This window comes from Rattus norvegicus, chromosome 4 (genome assembly GCF_036323735.1).
Source record: "Rattus norvegicus strain BN/NHsdMcwi chromosome 4, GRCr8, whole genome shotgun sequence".
Classification (NCBI taxonomy): domain Eukaryota; kingdom Metazoa; phylum Chordata; class Mammalia; order Rodentia; family Muridae; genus Rattus; species Rattus norvegicus.
This window is the reverse complement of record NC_086022.1, coordinates 96,504,869-96,527,559: the sequence shown is the minus strand read 5'-3', so window position 1 is coordinate 96,527,559 and position 22,691 is coordinate 96,504,869. Positions and strand designations below refer to the sequence as shown.

Sequence of the window (22,691 nt, the reverse complement as noted above, 5' to 3'; positions counted from 1 at the left end):
TTATAAGTTATTATATTTTTACCACAATTTTTGTAGGTATACAACTAATGTGTTTCTAATGATTTTAATAAGCAGAGTAAAGCTTAATATGTATTATATATATATGTTTGAAAGATTTTTGAATAAGGTAAGATTAGATCATTTCTGAAAGTTTATTTTAATAATTTCATATTCTGCAGTTGGTCACTTACTATAGCTAAAAAAATCTATGCCAACTTTCATAACTCAGAAATATTTAAGAAAATGCTAGGTGAGCACACGAAGAAAACCCCACCTGAAACAATGAAGTCAGAGTCATGTGTTTTCAAAACAACCAACTGAAATAGATTTAAACTAATTAAGTGAAGAAGACATAAATACTGGGTCCCATAGTTCTACCTTGTGTTTGGATTTTTAAAATAGGTTTTGAAGATAGAAATACGTTCTATATGAAAAGCAAACCGTTCAAGGCTATGAAGTCCTGAGGGAGAAGCCACCCCAGAGATGCTTCCACATGGCTGACTTGGGGATCTGTGTGCTACATCACAGCTCTATAAGAACTTGACACTCGTCTTCCATGAGGATCGACGCAGGGGATCATTTTACTTTTTAAGACTAAGAAAATGGTTATAAAACACACACTGAATCATTCTCAAAGAATGTATATATATATAAATTTTGGAAGCACTACCCAATCATTTTTTCGACTTTAGCATTTAATAAGTTAAATTTATTAAATATCTAATAAATTAGAACAGAGATGAGCAATGAAATGTTACCCTGACAAGTGTGAAATGCTGAAGTTCATTCTTGGCATCTTCCTGTAAACTGAAAAACTTCTTTAACCTTTAGCCAAAAGAGCTGTGAAACCCCACTGACCTTGCTCAGCCCCACCTTGTTAATCTTAGAATGCCCCATTAATAAAATCTGCTAGAATGCTGAACCTAACAAGTCAAAGGACACATCTGAAGGAAAGAGAGTGAGGCTCTGTGACATTCACTCCTTGGATGGTTACAAAGACACTATTAGTAAAGTGGGCAAGAAAATGTTAAAGTCAAATATGACCTTCAGCGCATAAAAGACTTGTGCCACATGACTGAAGCCAAACAAATCTGTCATAAACAAAACAAAATTCTTGCACTTTCTTCCTTAGAAGATGTGTTTTGTTTTACAGAATCTTCTAGAAGCTGAATCCTTCTTGTTAATGAAGCAAGTGGGATTCACGGAAAATAGGAAAAAGAAAGATCCATGTACTCACTAACTTCCACTCTGAAGTAGTAATAGTAAAGAGGTGACAAAACTCTCAAAGTTACTGACTTACAAAACCAAAGAGCAGCATTACAGGGCGGTAGGAAATGTAAGACAACAAAGATGAGGCGGGAGAGCAGGGAGGAGGGGAGGGAAGGAGCTAATGAATGAGGTTAACTATAATTACGGAGGGAGGAGACACAGCTATTCCATACAGTGTGCTCTGCATCTCTCCAAGCTTCTATATAAATGGCTCGTCACTGTGATTGGTCTGGAGGCTGCTAGATGTCTTAACGCAGTCCTGGCATGAGTGCTGCAGAAGCTCGGGTCTGCTTCCCAACAGCAGACCTGCACAACAAGTGCCAAGGTCTAAATGTTCTAGGCTGTCCAAGTTCCACAGAGTTTCAGTGAGGGGCAAGGAATATAGAGTAGTGTTCCTAGTTACTGATTTGGTTTTATTTCTAGAAATCAGCTATTGGTATGGAAATCATCAATCTTTTCACTAGTAGTTTTCCATTTTGAAAAATTCCAACCAGTTTTCTTTAAACTGGTTTCAATGAGCAGCACAGGCGGAGTGGATGAGTAGTGGTAGCTCAGGTGCCTACACAGAAGACATTTACAAATGGTGCCAGCAAGGAAGAATCCCAAGATATAACTTTGGAAGAGTAAAAATCTCAGAATTCATTTCTCCTATAAATCTGGATGAGCTGTAACAACTCCCTGAACCCTGAAGCAGCATACAGGAACGGCAGAAAACAATATGGGGAATTGTTCTTCAGGGATGATTGGAAGAACAGCAGAGAAAGCACTAAAGGAGTCAGCTTCACTATAAGCCATGAAAAGAAGCACTGTGGTGCATAGTTCAGTGGAGTAATATATACACTTAAGACATACACGAAATTCTAGGGCATTGTCGCCCAAACCAAAGTGCTATTAGCGAATTAGATGAAATACAGGCACAGTACTGATATTATCTAATATCGCTTCTCGGCCTTTTGGCTAAGATCATGCGATATTATCTAATATATAAAAACAGATGAAACTCCATGACAGTGCTGATCAAACTATGGCCTAAGATACTGCCAGTTTTCAGGAGCCCAGCACGAAGAAAGGAAGGGAAAAGGAGGGAGGGATAACAGAAATGCAACTTACTTGGTTAGGAGACTACTGTGGACAATCCACCTTAGTCTCTGTAACTATTACTAACTTACTTGGTGATAATTCATACCACTATATACTAGACAAAGGACACTCTATTATTCTCTTTGTCTTTTTCTAGCCTATGGTAAATCTCGACTTAATAACTGTTATTATGTGGACCTTAAAAATTAGGGTGTTGGGGTTAGAGAGACATCTCAGTCCTTAAGAGCACTTATTATATAATCCTGAGAAATAAAGTTCACTTCTCAGCGATGAAATAATAAGCTGACATCCTGTGACTCCTCTAACTCTAGCTCTGAGGTTTCTGGAACTCTCTTCTGACCTCTGTGAATGCACAGACATATACACTTTATTACACATGGGCGTACACTCACACACAGACAGATACAGACACAATGACACACATATATGTACACAGGCACATACATACATTAATAAATTTTTTAAAAATTAGGGCTTTTAAAAGTTATTAAGTGAAGATAGATAAAGGTATTTTTAATGAAACTAAAAAATGGAGTCAATCTCTGACTGGGCTCAAGTCAATAAAGAATCACTTAGAAAACCAAAACTGAAAAAAAATCCTTCTTGGCAGATAAGGTCATTTACTACCCACAAAGACATAAAACACGAGTTTCATGTGTTTGTAATTTGTTCATTATTGCCTTATATCATTTATAATTATACATGGCTACTGGTTTTCTAATATTTGAGCAACCATTTTAAACACAATGAATTAATTTCTTTAGAAAGGGATTAAGGAAGGAAAAAAAAGTGGCTGAACACCAGGTACAATGCAACCACAGTACAGCAATCCTTTAATTCTAAGCTCATCGCAGGTATTTACCAAGGGGGCAGTTCTTCCAAAGACAATGAAGACAGTGATTTATTACCACATTCAAATAACAGTGTGCACACAAGCTGGGGCAGAATGTCCAACACAGCCGCTATCTATTAACACAGAAAGTTAACTCTAGGCACATAATTAACCTCCTGGCCTAAAGTTTAAAAAAAATACAAAAACAAAAACAAAAGAAACTCCTATAATATCTTTTCTAATTTATGGAATTTATGTCACAGTCTGTGGGTTCCCTCACTGAATGAGCTTCAGTTTTCACTGACCTGGAAGCTATAAACTCACTGGAGAAAGGGCTCCACCGTTCCTGCTCACCTGCAGAGTCTATGGTCCCTCATAGGAAACTGGATGATAAATTACAGAGCTGCCCACCAAACAGAGCTAAACGCTTGCCTTCCCTTACAGTGAGTTTGCCCCTTCAATCCCCCCGGGCCAACACCCATCTGACAGCAAGCCCACTCTGTAGCCTCCACATTCTCCATATCTTAAGTGACAGGGTAGGGTTAGATGAAGAATGGAGGGCCCAAGAGGGTGCCATTGAGTCGGAGCTCCTGTGAGTAAATGCTTGCAGAAATATCAAACAGAATACATCGCCATCACACTGCCTGATCATGCTGTGCTACACAACAACCTTCACACACACCGGCAGCCGCTCTTAAACATCACAATACTGGGTCTGCTGCCCAGATTTTCAGTGGGGAGAAAGATTTAGAGAGATGGCAGCTTGTTAAAGGGCCACAGACAGGCAATTAAATTGAATTTGAGGTCTCCTACCTTGATGAACCACACTCTGGGTATGAATCAGATCTCATATAATAGGATATTATAAACAATTTTAAAGTGGGAAAGGCTTTTCATACATGAAGCTGTTCAGCCACAGGTGACAGACTGCAGACCTATACATTTCCAGTCAAAATTACTATTCTCAAAAAAGCGATATATTAAGAAGAAATTATCACCAAACAGAATACATGCGAAGTTCAAGAATAACAGTAGATGAAATACCTTATCAATATTCTCTACAATTCTTCTAATAAGAAAAGCAACAAACATAAACAAAAAGGAACTATAAACTAAGCAGTCCTATCCAGAATCAGTCACAGTAAGTTTGGGAATGGTTGGCCAAATATTTATTCTTCCTTCCCTGAACCTGTAAGCTGTGGATACCAGTGGGCTGGGTTTTGAACCATGTGACAGGAGATCTTTCTAGAGTCAGCTTCCCACCGACTACAGGATAAAGCAATAGGGATGCTAAGGAAGAGGAAAGCAGAGGACTTGGAAGCAGGAGAGGACTGGATTAGAACAAAAAGCTCAGTGCTTCTCAACTTTCAGCATTTCTCTGGACAGAGAAGAATCTTCTGCTTACTTAATAAATATTCCCAAGGTTTGTATGTTTTGTTCTCTTTCACACTGCCAAAGAGTGTTGCCAAGCGTACTTAAATAAGATATTTACGATTAAATAAGATAGGCACGATCTTAAGGTGGCAAGAACTTACAGACTCCTAAACAAACTACCGTTTAAAAGTGATTTGGAGGTTTCCATGGTTGAATGTCAAGGAAGAATCAGCATGCACTACTCAGGACTCAAACCACAGTTTTTCCTGAGTTATCTAAACATTTACTTAACAGTTTTAATTGGGAATACAGCCATTTAAAGTGCAATTTGTTAAAGCTAACACACAGAAGTTTTAATTATGCTCAATATGATGTCAAACTAATTCTTTATCAGCATTCAACAAAAATGTTTATGGAGAATCCTAATTTATACCAAATTTCAGATTTTGATAAAATTGCAAGAAATGATAGGAGTTTGAAATTTTTTCTTTATTTTTTTGGAAAATTCTTGTAAACTGCTATAAAGAAACAGAAACTAAATAAAGTGACAATATAAGAAGTAAGATTATCATTCATTAAGATTTGCCACCTAATATTCAATGAATAAAACTCATTTGACTTTGGAAAAGGAATCTTAATTTTGGTGCCAGTATGACAACGGAATTTTCAAGACAATGCTTATGATAACTGTTTGGTCCAAAGTGGGACCCCCAAAATGGCAGTCCACAATGTCTTAAATGACAGTCTGGGCTCAGCTTAGGCTGGAGGCCTGGGTAAACAGAAGGAAATTCAGAAACTTGTGGCACAGGTTTCCATCTGTTCTCAAAAAGCCAACATGGGGACCTGTGCATTTCATATAAGGTGAGGAATAATCTTCCTTTTCACCATGTTGACATTTACATGAATGATGTGAAGTTACTATGGGAAAACTGCAGATTTAGTGATCTGAGCAAAGGTCTCAAACTCTATACCAGACACTACATTCACCAAAGCCATACACACTGGAAATCAATGCTGTTTCCATTTGGGAATGCTTCATGAAATACAAAATGACTGATTGTATTAAACCTAAGCCTAACCACTGAGTATCATGTTTTAATATGGGAACTGGATGGGGAGCTCTTGCAATGTAGGTGATAGTGGTCTCTAAAAGCCCTGCCTGGTACGCATGAGCTTGCAGGTTTATCATGGGGCATTCTGCTTATATAAAGCAAAGGACAGTGTAGCAAGCAATATTTCTTACAGAATTTCAGAAGATAATCAGGCAAGCAAAGGGGATGGGATAGAGAGGCGGATGAGCTCTGGATGGCGTTAACGAATGCAGAGATCTGCAGGACTCAAAAGATGTTTCCCGAATAACCTGTGCATCATGTTACAGCATCCTTCATGGTGAAGGGTTCATGTCAAACACAACACAGACTGATGTATTTTAAAGTGACAGAACAGAAAAGGATCATTGAAGTAATTTCAGGTTGCACATGACAGCAATCCTTTTCTAAAAGTCTGCTTCTTGGTTTTCAGTGTAGTAGCAAATAATACCCCAAATTATTTGATCAAGGCTATTACGATACTCTGTAGGACTGCTGCATATTCTGCAAGCCAAACTACAGATCACAGGATGAATGAAGAAACAGATATGAAAAATGTAGCTGTCTCCTCAGAAACCAGACAGTCAAGTCAGACAATCTCTTCATTCTCACTAATAGTTTGTGGTTGGAAAACACAGTTATTTTCTATAAGAGCATGTCAACCTAGAATGAACTTCCTACTGTGTTTTCAACAAAATACATATTTTTACATTTTCAATAAGGCCATTGCTTATTTGCTAATGAGGGCAACAGCTGTAGAAACAAGTACTCCCAGAAGTGTCAAGCGTAAGGTATTGAGGCAGCGGTGTGTGCCCCGTGTCTGTCCACTGTGTGCCCACTGTGTGCCCAGTGTGTGTCCAGTGTGTGCCCAGTGTGTGCCCAGTGTGTGTCCAGTGTTTGCCCAGTGTGTGTCCAGTGTGTGTCCAGTGTGTGTCCAATATGTGTCCAGTGTGTGCCCAGTGTGTGTCCAGTGTGTGCCCAGTGTGTGTCCAGTGTGTGCCCAGTGTGTGTCCAGTGTGTGTCCAGTGTGTGTCCAGCGTGTGCCCAGTGTGTGTCCAGCGTGTGCCCAGTGTGTGTCCAGTGTGTCCCCAGTGTGTGTCGAGTGTGTGCCCAGTGTGTGCCGAGTGTGTGCCCAGTGTGTGTCCAGTGTGTGCCCCGTGTGTGTCCAGTGTGTGCCCAGTGTGTGCTCAGTGTGTATGCAGTGTGTATCCACTGTGTGCCCAGTGTGTGTTCAGTGTGTGCCCAGTGTGTGTCCAGTGTGTGCCCAGTGTGTGTCCAGTGTGTGCCCAGTGTGTGTCCAGTGTGTGCCCAGTGTGTGCTCAGTGTGTACTCAGTGTGTGCCCAGTGCGTGCCCAGTGAGTCCAGTGTATGCCTAGCCCACTGGGATAAGGCTCCATGTTACTCTGCGTGCTGCTCTTTCATTGAACAACCCATAAACAACATGGAATTCTTTACAGCTGGCAGACTCGAAGGCAACCAGACATTGCAAAACAAATATCAATGTGATCAATTATATAAACAAAAACAAACTGAAAGAACAAAACCACATGATCATTTCATTAGATGCTGAGAAAGCATTTGACAAAATTCAATACCCCTTCATGATAAAAGTCCTGGAAAGAATAGGAATTCAAGGCCCATACCTAAACATAGTAAAAGCCATATACAGCAAACCAGTTGCTAACATTAAATTAAACGGAGAGAAACTTGAAGCAATCCCACAAAAGTCAGGGACTAGACAAGGCTGCCCACTCTCTCCCTACTTATTCAATATAGTTCTTGAAGTTCTAGCCAGAGCAATCAGACAACAAAAGGAGCTCAAGGGGAAACAGATCGGAAAAGAAGAGGTCAAAATATCACTATTTGCAGATGATATGATAGTATATTTAAGTGATCCCAAAAGTTCCACCAGAGAACTACTAAAGCTGATAAACAACTTCAGCAAAGTGGCTGGGTATAAAATTAACTCAAATAAATCAGTAGCCTTCCTCTACACAAAAGAGAAACAAGCAGAGAAAGAAATTAGGGAAATAACACCCTTCATAATAGTCCCAAATAATATAAAGTACCTCGGTGTGACTTTAACCAAGCAAGTAAAAGATCTGTACAATAAGAACTTCAAGCCTCTGAAGAAAGAAATTGAAGAAGACCTCAGAGGATGGAAAGATTTCCCATGCTCATGGATTGGCAGGATTATATAGTAAAAATGGCCATTTTAACAAAAGCGATCTACAGATTCAATGCAATCCCCATCAAAATACCAATCCAATTCTTCAAAGAGTTAGACAGAACAATTTGCAAATTCATCTGGAATAACAAAAAACCCAGGATAGCTAAAGCTATCCTCAACAATAAAAGGACTTCAGGGGGAATCACTATCCCTGAACTCAAGCAGTATTACAGAGCAATAGTGATAAAAACTGCATGGTATTGGTACAGAGACAGACAGATAGACCAATGGAATAGAATTGAAGACCCAGAAATGAACCCACACACCTATGGTCACTTGATTTTTGACAAAGGAGCCAAAACCATCCAATGGAAAAAAAAGATAGCATTTTCAGCAAATGGTGCTGGTTCAACTGGAGGTCAACATGTAGAAGAATGCATATCACCCTGTACAAAGCTTAAGTCCAAGTGGATTAAGGACCTCCACATCAAACCAGACACACTCAAACTAATAGAAGAAAAACTAGGGAAGCATCTGGAACACATGGGCACTGGAAAAAATTTCCTGAACAAAACACCAATGGCTTACGCTCTAAGATCAAGAATCGACAAATGGGATCTCATAAAACTGCAAAGCTTCTGTAAGGCAAAGGACACTGTGGCTAGGACAAAATGGCAACCAACAGATTGGGAAAAGATCTTTACCAATCCTACAACAGATAGAGAGGGCTTCTATCCAAAATATACAAAGAACTCAAGAAGTTAGACCGCAGGGAGACAAATAACCCTATTAAAAATGGGGTTCAGAGCTAAACAAAGAATTCACTGCTGAGGAATGCCGAATGGCGGAGAAACATCTAAAGAAATGTTCAACATCTTTAGTTATAAGGGAAATGCAAATCAAAACAACCCTGAGATTTCACCTCACACCAGTGAGAATGGCTAAGATCAAAAACTCAGGTGAGAGCAAATGCTGGCGAGGATGTGGAGAAAGAGGAACACTCCTCCATTGTTGGTGGGATTGCAGACTGGTACAACAATTCTGGAAATCAGTCTGGAGGTTCCTCAGAAAATTGGACATTGAAGTGCCTGAGGATCCAGCTATACCTCTCTTGGGCATATACCCAAAAGACGCCCCAACATATAAAAAAGACACGTGCTCCACTATGTTCATCGCAGCCTTATTTATAATAGCCAGAAGCTGGAAAGAACCCAGATGTCCTTCAACAGAGGAATGGATATAGAAAATGTGGTACATCTACACAATGGAATATTACTCAGCTATCAAAAACAATGACTTTATGAAATTCATGGGCAAATGGAGGCAACTAGAAAATATCATCCTGAGTGAGGTAACCCAATCACAGAAAAACACACATGGTACGCACTCATTGATAAGTGGCTATTAGCCCAAATGCTTGAATTACCCTAGATGCACAGAACACATGAAACTCAGGATGGATGATCAAAATGCAAATGCTTCACTCCTTCTTTAAAAGGGGAACAATAATACCCTTAGCAGGGAAGAGAGAGGCAAAGATTAAAACAGACACAGAAGGAACACCCATTCAGAGCCTGCCCCACATGTGGCCCATACATATACAGCCACCCAATTAGACAAGATGGATGAAACAAAGAAGTGCAGGCCAACAGGAACTGGATGTTGATCTCTCCTGAGAGACACACCCAGAATACAGCAAATGCGAATGCCAGCAGCAAACCACTGAACTGAGAATAGGACCCCCGTTGAAGGAATCAGAGAAAGGACTGGAAGAGCTTGAAGGGGCTCGAGACTCCATATGAACAACAATGCCAAGCAACCAGAGCTTCCAGGGACTAAGCCACTACCCAAAGACTATACATGGACTGACCCTGGACTCTAACTTCATAGGTAGCAATGAATAGCCTAGTAAGAGCACCAGTGGAAGGGGAAGCCCTTGGTCCTGCTAAGACTGAACCCCCAGTGAACGGGATTGTTGGGGGGAGGGCGATAATGGGGGGAGGATGGGGAGGGGAACACCTATATAGAAGGGGAGGAGGAGGGGTTAGGGGGATGTTGGCCCGGAAACCGGGAAAGGGAATAACATTCGAAATGTAAATAAGAAATACTCAAGTTAATAAAAAAATTCAGATATTCTGAAAAAAATGACTAAAATCATATTATTCACAGAGGGAAATAAAAGGCAGAGAAAACTGTAATTTAGATAATCCACAAGCAGAAGCTCAGCTGCTCTTCTGATGAGCACAAAACACCCACAGAAGTCAGTGAGCCTTGTGTCAGCTCTCGGAGTACGGAGATGCTCAGCTTTTGAGGATGGATGAAATCTTGTTTATTCACACATGGAAGAGAAACCCATCTCAAGATTGCTGCAGCAACCAGCCACCAGTTAGACATCCTCAGCTCTGCCACACTGTTCCAGCCACTCTGCAGGCTATCTCTGAGGAGACTTGTCATTCAAAGGAGACAAAGCAAGGTTGGAAAATGGGGTCTGAAAGGGTTCTAAGTTACACAGTTATAAGTTATAAATAAGCAGCTATACAGTTCTTTGCTCAAATACACACTTACTCTACTCCTTTTCCTTGCCCTGAATGTGCCTAAAAAAAATCTATCTATCTACATAAATGTATACATTGGCTCACCATGCCTCAATTTGGCCCAGAGCCAGATATATGGTAAGCTATATCCAATGTGAAATGATTAGAATTTTTAGAATATTCTTTCATTATATATTTAAATATACCTTTTTATATAAATATGTTTATTTAAATAAGAAATGTAATATTTTTGTATTTATTAATTTATATATTTGCTTTATATAGTGTGTATAATGTATAGTATATATTAATTTATATATTAATATTATATATTTATATCTATATTTATGTATATGTATATTTGCTTATATATTTCTATGTAATATGTTACATAAACATAAATTTATATTTAGATACAATTTTATATATTTATATATGTATATTATATATTACATTAATATAGGTATTAATATAAATATGAGATCTTATTAGACAGTAGGAACAAGCATGACATACTGATACTTTATTATATAAAAATCTTGAACTTCAAGATAACATTTAAAACATTCAAAGTACTGTGTAGCATTCGTCATTTATGCTTCTCTGCTGTTTACACGTCTACCAGCAAAGTCAGATGAAAGTACATGAAGTCCACAAGGATGGAGTCATTAGGAATATTCAAGTTCTGTTTGACTGGGTCTATCCTCTCTGTGCTGGAACCTATGCCTTAATGTATTCTGAACTGTCTAAGTGTCTACTTCTAAAGACATGATACCAAGCTTGATTTAGTCACATAAGCATGTCTTTGAGATTATTTTCTGTAGGTATATTACTCTGATATGCAGCTATAACTTACTTTCCCTATAAACTTTCTTCTCTCCTTTTATCTAAAATAACACAGGGATCTATGCAGACATACAAGCTGGAACAATTTTCTCAAAGTGGGACAGCAATGTCTACTAAGAATGACTGGCACAGAGAAGACAGTTGTTTCACTGTTGCCATCACCAGACCCAACTCCACATGGCCTCAGGTACACAGAAGGAGAGATGTCCAGGAACATCCATGCTCCCCACTAGAACTGTTCAGGCCTTGCTGTCAGAGGGCAATGAGCACCCTGCAGGCAAGTGCAGGCAGTGGCCACGATGACACCTGTTCCCCAATGGCTCTCTTCTGCTCTTGCCCTTTGGCTTCTCTCAGCTTTTTGCCACCTTCTAACTGTTTGACCCACCTTGAACTTTGTCCTAAGACTCTTGCTTTCTCTAGATAACTTCTCAGGCATCCGCAGTGTTTATACACAGTGCCTGGTTTGTTGCTACTGGTTATGGGTGTGATTTACAGGTTATGAGTGACTATTCTAAGATCCTAAATTAAAGGCCTGTCTTTTAGCTTTCTTTAGCCACAAAATTAAACTAATATTTCCTCATCCACAAAACAGTTATTACTCTAGACATTGAGTTAAATGCGGAAAAATGATTTTTTAAGTCACATAATATGGCCTCTGAGCAGAAAGCTTCAGCTACATAATTCAGTGAAATGTATTTTGCTTAATGGGAAGATAATTCACACAAGGGTAAGATTATTTAGAAAGCAGATAGAGTATAAAAATGATTTTGTTTACCCAATAGAGAAAGTGCAGTCAAGTTTCTTTCAAGAATATTTAGCTATTCACCATGGCCCAGTGGTCACATTCTCTTTCACTGGAGCCATTGCAGAGGAAAAGTAAGAGTGAAGACTGTGGGCCTCTGGGCCCCTTTTGAATCAGTAGCTATCACAGTCTCCTCATAGCAGGCGAAGAAAAACTTGCCAGAATTTGATGAGGAAGGCAGAGACTTTTGAAGTTAAGAAAGACAACATTTGGTATAAGTTACAGGTGGATGAAGAGACTTTCTGTCTCCATAAAAAGTGAGGCTGTTAGCACCTTCTCTGTCCAACAAAATCCTGTGTATCACTTATACTTCAACTGCAAAGTAAAGCCTTTACTCCTGAGTATTTTATTCAACTTTGGAGAAAATTGTACAACTGAAATTCTTCTCACGTAAAGAACCGTTTTGACAATCCCCCTAAAAAAAGCTAACTGGTTTAGGAACTCTTCGGACATCAGCGCTCTCTGTCCTAATACTGACTTCCAGTCTTTCATCCCAGGCCATTCTTCATACCTGTGTGGCTCCGGATGTGAACTCTCAGGGTCCCACTGCTGGCGAATTTCTGGCCACAATATGGGCAGACTTTCTCCTTTTCTCCTGTGTGTGTCTAAACAGGAATAAAAATGGTTCCTGATAAATACAAAGGCTTTGGTAAAGATGATTTAGTACCTCTGACAATAGTAAATCTGTATTTTCCAGGATTATGTTTCATTAAAATGATTTAATGTCACAATGCGACTTTAAACTATTTATCATAGATAATCCCTTGGGTTCAAAGACCGCTTAGAAGCATGCATTAGTGTTAATTTGAAAATAATTCTGCAGTTTACTGCTTAAGCCTTTATGTAGTCCTTGTCTAACTAAACATGATTAAGTTATATAAAACCAGTGCATGGAGCAAAACCACATAATCAGAATGGGGCCAGAGCCGCCCTTGACTGTTGCCAAGAGACATTTTCTTTGAATCGTTTTCCAAATTCTTTGTGCCTAGTTCAATCTAAAGGGCAGAATTAATCTCAGGAAAGTCATCTGTTACCTATGCTATGCTTGTCAGGATAGATTTTACTACACATAGAAAGCATACATATCTAGTTTGACTTTGGACTCCAGCAGGTGTTAATTGAGCATTCGATTGGCTAGAGAATTTCTGCCCTCCACATGTTTATTTTGCAGGCATAAAATAATTATACCAGAAACAGAGAAAGAACACCAGTAAAGCATACTTTAATGAAATCAGTGGCTAGGGCTGGGAATACAACCCAGTACAACTATGGTCGGTCGCCTACCATGCAGGAGGCTCTGGGTTCTATCACCACCACATAAACAAACTAACTAATGAGATTGCAAAACAAAACTGTTGACGGCTCTAGGAAGTGGGGTAGACAGAGTATGTTAAGGCCTCAGAGAACCAACAGGAGACTAATTTTCCACCAACATAAACAAAATTGAAAAAAAAACGAAAAACAAAACAAAACCCATCATTCCAGAGACCGAGGAGTCAGAGCAATCTGTGAAGTAGCATGGATTTTGAAACTTAGAACAAAGAAAAGTTGGGAACTGAGCAGTGCTGCAGGGACCAGCAAGAAGCAGTTTCTTCAGTTTCTGCATGTTCTTTATAATGTTGCTTTGAGAATATTTTCCAACAGTAGCCCCGGTATTAGAAAAAGGGGGGGCTGTCTGATACTAGCTGATTAAAAGCACCAATTATTTGTTTAAGAGTTTCTTGAGGGCTCAGTGAATCTGGAGAAAGCAGAGGAAGGACTGTAAGAGTGAGAAAAGTCAAGGAAACCACAAGAAAACACACAGAATCAATAAACTTCAACACACAGGGGCTCACAAAAACTGATCCAACAACTGGGGAGCCTGCCTAGCTCAGATCTAGGTCTTCTGCATAAATGCTACAGTTGTGTAGCTTGGCGTCTTGAGGGACTCCTAACAGAGGAAGTGGGGCTGCTTCTGATGTGCCTGTCTTGGGGACCCTTGCTGGACTGCCTCATCCAGTCTTAATATGAGGGAATGTGCCTGTCTTACTGTAACTTGATATGCCATCTTTGAAGTTCCTGAGAGGCCTACCTTTTTCTGAAGTGAAACAGAGGAATGGGTGGGGAGAGGAGAGGTGGCTGGGAGGGACTGGGAGGAGAGGGAGGGAAAACTACTTTGGGGAAAGAGTTGCCTAGGGAACTAGTGATAAAGACCTCAATGAATGTGTGTAATGGCTTTTCCAGATTGTCAAAATATGAATCCTTTGATACAATCCAGTGATGGATTCAAATCTGATGGCCCTTTTTGTGAGGAAAGGTAGGACGTAGGGCCTTGCTCAAGAGTGTCACTATGGGGTTGTACTTAGGAATATATTTTGCCCAGACTCTTCCTGTAATTTTCTTTCCTCCTTCCTGTCCACATGGAGGTGAACAGGTTTTAGGCTCCCCTTGCTTTCACCATTTTGGAATCTTTAACTGTCTATCATAAAATAGCTTTGCAATTTTAAAGAAATTTAAAATGCATTCATTACAATGCTGTGAATTTATTTATGAAATACAAAAGTAAACTCAATTTGCTTGACATATCGATATAAAAAGCACAATACAAAAAGATAATCTCAAAATCACGAAAGAAACTGTCCCACGTGAACGGAATCTTTTTTCTGTCAAACCCTACTTCTATAGTAAGGAATCCTGTGCTCTGGACTTTCTGCAAACGCTTGAATTAGTTCTATAAAAACAGCCTACCTGAGGTGCTAGTCACATATCTACACAAAACCATCCTCCTAAGTAAAAAAATTTGAAAGTCGACAGTCTTACTATTTCCCAAGGCTACATATCAGTAAATCTAAGGGTTACACACAATATACATGTAATGTTGACATGTCATTTCATGGGGAAAATGTCAATTCTGAAAAACCGAGAAAACAGGAATTTCTTGGATAGTATAATCATACATTTGTCATTGTCAGTAAGCATATCATAAATTAATATAACCTGTCACATGATAGTTAGCCCTTACAATGCAGTCTGTCTTGCCAAAGTCCCCCCTTACCTTCTTGTGACTCCTAAGCACTGAGGGTGTAACAAAGGCCTTACTGCACAGCTCACATCGGTACTTCTTGTGTCTTTCATGGACCACTTGGACATGCACATTTAACGTGTCTTTCCTCTTAAACGTGGCGTCGCAGTGATGACACTTGAAAGTCCTCTCACCTTAGAATACAAGTCAACAGTCAAGACGCACCACTGGATTTCACATTTCATTGTTCTAAAAGATCAGAATTTCCTAATTCTGATGTGTTTCTTCTTTTTTTTTTTTTTTTTTTTTTTTTTCGGAGCTGGGGACCGAACCCAGGGCCTTGCACTTCCTAGGTAAGCGCTCTACCACTGAGCTAAATCCCCAACCCCTGATGTGTTTCTTCTATCACATTCTCTGCCTTAATTTTATCAGAACTTTCGACCTTAACACCTAGAAGCTAGCCAAAGACCTGCCTTTGTACAAGTGTATAAGGAAAGAAGCAGACAAATTGCTGACATTTCAGTCCATGGAAAAGATGTGTGTTTAAAACAATAGCTTTCATGTCTTGAAGTTAAACCAGCTCTAATGTTAACACTGTGTGAAACAATGCCTAGCACTCTGCTCTCTGTGTTTAGCCAATCTGACTTCCCTGCTGTCCTCACCCACCACTCTTCACTCATGCCTGTCTGCACCTTGTGTTGCTTACTTAGCCCTTAAATCTTGGAGGTGGACTTTTCTGGCCAGATGCCATAGCGTAGCTTCAGAAAGCTTCTTCTAGGGTTGCTCTTCATCATTTTAGCTACAGAGCACACAGCATAGCCTCGCAAGCCATTTTGGTCCCTTCGGTCCTTTCTCTACAGCTACTGAGAATCAAGAAGGTGCATTGAAAGTATCGGGTCACTGATGTTACAAATTCCTTGCTGTTATATGGAATAAAATTTTATTTTTCCCAAGAAAAAATTCCTGAGCTTGCCAAAAGAAGCCACATAAATTTTATGGGATAGATGAATATCACTTGTATAATCTATTCTAAAATTCATCCATGTCTTAAGGTATCTAATGTAATAAGTTCCTCTGTGGTACAACAAATTTCACTCTTTAATCATAAAGTTGTTCTTTATGAGGAAACTGGAAGTTAGGCTGACCACTTTTAAGAGCTGCAGTGACAAACTAGACTAGGAACACAGCCCCGTTTTTTCTTACAGGAGCAGCTTCCTTTCTCATGATCACGACCATCATATATAAACATTAAGATTTCATATTAGAAATTTAGCTTGAGCAGAGAAACTCTCTTCTAAGTCACCACCATGTACAACCAGCTGTCACAGTGCCTAACTCAAACAGCAGTAGGAGCTTTACGTGTACAATTTCTTAAAAGATAGGTGTCTGTTTATAACATAATAAAAAATTTACCTCCCCAAATAAGCAGAGAATCAGAAATTTTACATGAAATAGGAAAGGTGGACTGCCTATCGACACCTGGAGCAACATGGGATCTACTGTTTTAATAGTTATTCTCCTGTCAGATTCAATATTTTCAATTTCTCTTTAAAGAGATGTTGAACTAGATGTTCACTCTGACCCACTGCAACTGTTAAGCCTTTGAGCTAATAAAACCTTGACCTGTGAGATGGCTCCATGTTTTACAGAGGTAGACATATTCCCTCAGTCATCATAGTTAAAAATGAATGGAAGAAGGGTTGGGGATTTAGCTCAGTGGTAGAACACTTGCCTAGCAAGCCCAAGGTCCTGGGTTCGGTCCCCAGATCCGAAAAAAAAGAAAAAAATGAATGGAAGGCTATGTTTCAAAACAATGTTCAGAGAATACTGAATGTAGGGTATCTTTCTATATACAAATTATAAATCCCAAGAAGATAAGACATAAAATATCTCATATCTCATAAAATGATTAACGATACTGTAGGAAAGCAAGGCAATCTATCTTCTTCCTGTTTTAAACAGATTATCTAACAATTCCTCATGCTCTTCTGAGGTATCTATTAAAGCATCTGAGAATACACTGGAGCTAACTGTGTCCTCAGCCGCCTGGACAGTGACTTACTGTTGTGGATTAACAGGTGTCTTTGCAGAGAAAAGGGGGTGCGGAACAAGGCTTTACATTCGTCACACTGGAAGGGCCTCTCCTCCGAGTGAGTCTGCAGAGGAAAGATACTGAGTGAGAAAGAGGAGAATGAGCTCAGCACTGCAGAAAGAGGGCACACTGTTTCTTCTCATAGGGAGAAGGAGTGTAACTACATGCATTCACAGGAAAAACACTTGTTCTGTCAAAGCACTGAATTCATCAGACATTTGATAAATCACAAAGGAAATACGTAGAGCTTTTCTAAGACTTGACCCTACCTCCCCCTTGCCAGGCTTGGTCATTTCCCATTCAGGCAAGGGGACCAGTTCAAAGAAGAATGTTCTCTGTCTTTACCCTAAAGCTTCACTGAGGCACTGAAAGTGATCTGACTCTTCAGGGCTGCTTTGAATTTAAGCTATGACAGAGCATAGATTCACATGGTTAACCTGAGAAACATTTGCTGAACACTTGATCAAGTGTCATGCTCCATACAGCAACTGATGAATTCCAAGAGCCAAGCTCCTGGCTAAACTGCTATTACTGTCACCAGTTTAAGATGAAAAAAATCAAGATTTGCCAAAGACGTGGTGAATGGTATGCAACAAACAGGCATGCACTGAAATGATCACACAGAAATTGAAGCCACTTTGGACAAAACTTGTGAATGAACTCTTAATCTCTTAATCTATACCGTGTATGGCAAGACTTGATCATATTTTTTTTAGATTTACACACACACACACACACACAAAATATATGTAGTTGTCATCAACAGCCCAGTAAGGCCGAACATTTATTAGACCTATTTCACAGATGAGAAAACCAAGGCAAGCAAAACCAAAGTCAGCCCTGGCAAGTCACACAGGCTGGAGATGGCAGAGCTAGTGAGGAGCCTAGGTAAATACTAGGTACATCCTGTTGGCCGCTGAACTAAAGATGTGTGACTCAAGGGGCCCAACAAGCTGCAGTAATCCATTCTGTGGCATCTTCTTCAGCTTCAGTGCTTGTGGCCACCTCCACAGCTGTTTCACTGGCAATCCCACTGCAGCGGGCCAGGGCGTTAAGGGCCACTCGTTCCCCCAGCAACAAGTGGTGGACAGGTCCCCTGACTTCTGCCACCTTGAACACAGGTACCAGCTTCGATCCCTCCAGAAGGAACCAGGACACTTGGCAGTTGAGTTGAGTGAAGATGGCATCCAAGAAAGGTCGCCCTGCTAGAACCCCGGGGGATTTGGCCCACAGGGCAGGCGGCACAGGGGCCACCCGGTAACCAAGGACGCAAAATTGAGACCTGGGCAGTCCTTTTGCAACCAGCCATTCGCCAGAGCTGCCAGACTTGTAGGGGGGGCAACAGGGACTGCAGGCCTTCAGGGTCCATGGTGACTTGGAGCAGCCAGCGGGTCAGTATGTCCAACACGGTTCAGATCAAATGTTGTGTTCTGCATGAATGTGTACTGCCTGAGCTCCCTGATGCTTGCAGAGCCCAGAATAAAGTATCAAATCTCTTGCAACTGGAGTTATAAATGGGTTTGAATTTCCACATGGGTTCTGCGAAATGAACCCAGGTCTTCCCTGCAGGAACAGAAAGTTCTCTGAACTGCTGAGCCATCTCTCTAGCCCCAGATAGCAAAATTTAATGAGGGTCAAAAATACATTTTTAAAACCCTCAGAATTTGAACAGTATTCTTTCATTACAAGAAAATAAGCTATGTATCTGATGGATTTTTATGGCAGGGGTAACTGAAGGACATCACCTTACTCACATCATATTGAATTGGATTTCACAATATGATGAACTTTTCAATATTCAAGAGCAAGGAGCTTCCTGGAGAACTGTGCTACGACGTGAACATTATCAAGACTGTTCCATTGTCAAACATGAAGGATGGAAGAAAATATTAAAAGTCGGGGTGAATTTAACACATTCAAATATGTTATCTGGACACAGACATTCTAGGTGAATAAAAACAGATAAGAAGAACATTTCTTCCATTATGTAACATCAAATAACATTATGAAAATGGCATTTCAAACTGACTGACATAAGCATGTAGTATTTACTAAAGGTTCTGATGCAACCACTGTTGGGCACATCACCTACTACAGTAGGAGAGAAGCTATATGGATTTAGTGTTTATTTATCCATTACTTGCTATTCTGAGACAGTCATGCTATGCAGATCAGCTTGGCCTTGTGCTTGTATCAAGCCTTTGTAAACAAGCCTCACACATGCTCAGTCTGTAGATACACACCATCACATCTAGCTTCAGCTAATTTTTAAGGTGAAAAATAAAACACTAAATGTCTTAGAAGAAAATCCGAGTAATTTTTAAATAATTTTGAGTGGAAAGAGTTTTCAAGGAATGATGAAAGACTAGATATTCAGGTCTTTTTAAAAAAAATTAAATTGATGTGGTGGTTTGACTATGGGAAGTTTCACTGTTAGGTGAGGTTTTGTTGGAATAGCTATGGCCTTGTTGGAGGAAGTGTCACTGTGTAGCTGGGCTTTGAGGTCTCCTAGTGCTCTAGCTCTGCCCAGGGCTGCAGAGAACCTCCTCCTATGGAAAACAGTCCTCTTCTGCCTGCCTTTAGATGAAGATGTAGAACTCTCAGCTCCTTCTCCAGCACTGTGTCTGCCTGCATGCTGCCATATTTCCTGCCATGATGAAAATGGGCTGAACCTCTGAAAGTATAAGCCAGCCCCAATTAAATGTTGTCCTTATAAGAGTTGCCTTGGTCATGGTGTCTCTTCATAGACAATGGAAACCCTAACTGAGACAACTATAAAAACAAAATGTTTTCTAATCACCAAAGAAAATAATTATGAGATCAGATTACAGTTGAATATAGCTAATAAAGGTTAATTTAAAAAAGAGGAAAACTCCAAAAGAAAATTGATAGAAGATACCTCTGTTGATTTCAGTTGACAGATGTTTTGTGTCAGGTCTAAAGTACATACTTTGCTTTTATGGGTCAATCCTATTTCAGATTGTAAGGACAAGGGGGGGGAAACGCACAAAGGTTGCTGTATCACGGGGATTTTATCCTGATAAACATACACACTACATTGGGGAATGACATGAGTTGTGGAGGAAAAGGAGCAGAGTGCTCCAAAGAATAGATTTCAGTATGGGGTCAAAAGAATTCTAGCTGAGGTGACATCTGAGAGAAGCCTGCTGCTTTGAGGGAACAATGGTCAGAAACCAGGGTGACAAATACAGAGATCAGGAGAAAAGGCCAGATTGTTTTACTTTTCCTAAAGCCATATAGAAATATCTATGCCCCTCAGACAGAGGGTAATAACAGAACACAGAGAAGTTTTGATCCGAGTGCTGACTGGTGACTCAGTGAGATTACTGCAGTTGTTGCAGAGGCACAGGCACCTCAGGTGTACACCTCCCAGAGTCCTCTGGACAACTTGGGGAGGTTACACCAATTATAGGGCCTACCAAGGAAGCTGCTTGTCTCTTACTTAGCAGTGACTATATTTCAGGGCACAGTCACAGACCCACTGAAGGCCACCCTAAGAGAATGTGAATAGACAGATGAGTCTCATCAGGGTCACGTATGGGTGTGCACAGCTCTCTGCTTCGAGTTGGCAACAATAGCACCTAATGAAGTTCAGGATGGCCTAAAGTGCTGCCAATTATTTTGAGGTGTGGTTCTTGGCAAGTGTCTAAGACTGTGTTGATTTGCAAAGCTGCAGAAATAAACCAGGCAAGAGGTTAAATTGTTCAGACGTTTCCTTGATGAAGAGAAGAAGTACTAGGACAACTGGTGTTGTATAGGAGACAAAATAGGTCTTATGCATCGACTTGCACATGAAGCATGAGCTAGGAAAAAAGCAAGCATGGCTTGCAGACCAGAAACATGGCAGGTCAAGGAAGAACAAGTTTGGGTGTAATGCATGGGGTTCAAGTCACTTTTAAAGACATCACTAGGGAATAAAATAATTCAAAACTGAATTACAGTATGTAGAATGAATATTACAAGTTATCAGGGCTACATATGGCATTAATATCTAGCTAATGACAAATTCAAAGAATTTGTCTTTAACCTAGTATCCATGAGACTTTTGCACATGAAGAAAATGTATATTATTCACTGTTTGCCAGAGGAGGAAGAGGAAGACAAGATAACATACTGTGTCCAGGAAAATGAGCTTTTTGGGTGGTATTTTGCAGCGCTGTCCTGAGACTGCAAATGTGCACACCTCTGGCTTGACAAGATACATTTGAAAGGTTTAGGAACAAAACGAAAACAAAAGAAAACTCTTGAATAATTATAAAAAAAGATAGAAAATGGGTTATTAAAGCATACTAGTGATTATAATTGCATTTATATTTATTTGTTTACTTTAAGAAGGAAAATCATCTCTAATTTTTAGAGAGAGCCGCTAGGTAGAGACTACCATTTTGCCATATACATTTACTCACACGCAACGGAGTCTGGTAAGTTGGTCTAAAAATGATCTGCTGAGGACAGTTTCCATGGAAAGTGGAAGAATTTGACAGCACACTGGCTTTCTTGGCTTTTTGCTATTTGAACTTTACACAGGGAATAGACACTGCTTTTACTACAGGAACTACTTTGTTTAAGAGCTTTCAAATTTGACCAGATAATTTCTTTAGCCTTCCAAAAAGACTACATTCAACCATCAACAATTTTTATTCAGTATATCGGACAAAAATAATCACAGACTGGCTTGTAGTAGTAGGACATAACCAGGCAGGTAAATACCTTTACCAAATAAGATACTAACATGCCATCTGTGCTGTTGTGATTATAAATACCAGCAGTGAATCCATGTGTTTACTTGATAGCAAGACACTAAGTATGTAAGAAATGAGTGTGCAGTCTTCACATCCTGTAGATAGAAAGTTTGTGGTCATGATATCTTTTGCATTTTTCAGGTGGAAGTAAGCTTCTACAAAGCTATTCTATCATTAAAATCTCACTGATTTAATAATTGTTCCTTGAGCTACATAATAGTCTTTATCCAGTTGCCAAGGCACTGATGTCATCAACATCTGCTAATGTAATAGATGAAGTCTCTCTGAATAAATAACTTGTATTATACTTTTAGACACATGTACTTTTATGGACCAAGTCCAAATTTTGTTACAGATGTAGAAAAAACATAAGACATGTACTGTACTATCTAGAGTGTCCATTAAAATTCTCAAAAATTCCTCAGGAGGGTAGGATAATATCCAGTAAAATACCAAACTTGTATAATTCTAGCCGCATATATCAAATATTAATTTAACTGTAACAATAAAATTTTCATCAAGGTCATTACAGCTAAAATTTATAACTTTGACTTTCAATAGTCTATATTGTCTCTTAATAATAGTACTTACCGCTGATGGTATTTTACCTTTGGGATATATACCATTCAAGAATATTAATTAAATCTATCTCATACTCTTTCCTTCCAAAGCTCAGGGACCACTGCAGAAGCAATGAAAAGACTATAAGAGCCAGAGGTAGTAGATGACAAGGCTGACAAGAAAATTGTTTTCCAGACACAGCAGGGCAACTGCACATATGAAATCACAATTATGACAGTTTGTACAAGATCTGCACAA

At 39.6% G+C, this 22,691-nt stretch overlaps 1 protein-coding gene across 5 annotated transcripts in view; it reads right to left on the bottom strand.

Annotated features, from left to right (window-relative positions):
• Positions 1 to 22,691, bottom strand: part of Prdm5 (PR/SET domain 5) — a 162,156-nt gene that overhangs the window by 40,088 nt on the left and 99,377 nt on the right. For all 5 annotated transcript variants that reach the window (XM_063286722.1, NM_001427515.1, XM_063286721.1 and 2 more), the window contains 3 exons: positions 17,080 to 17,173; positions 15,051 to 15,211; positions 12,528 to 12,621 (listed from right to left, as the gene is read on the bottom strand). In XM_063286722.1, coding sequence (XP_063142792.1) covers positions 12,528 to 12,621; positions 15,051 to 15,211; positions 17,080 to 17,173 — 349 coding nt within the window. The remainder of the gene's footprint in view (positions 1 to 12,527; positions 12,622 to 15,050; positions 15,212 to 17,079; positions 17,174 to 22,691) is intronic.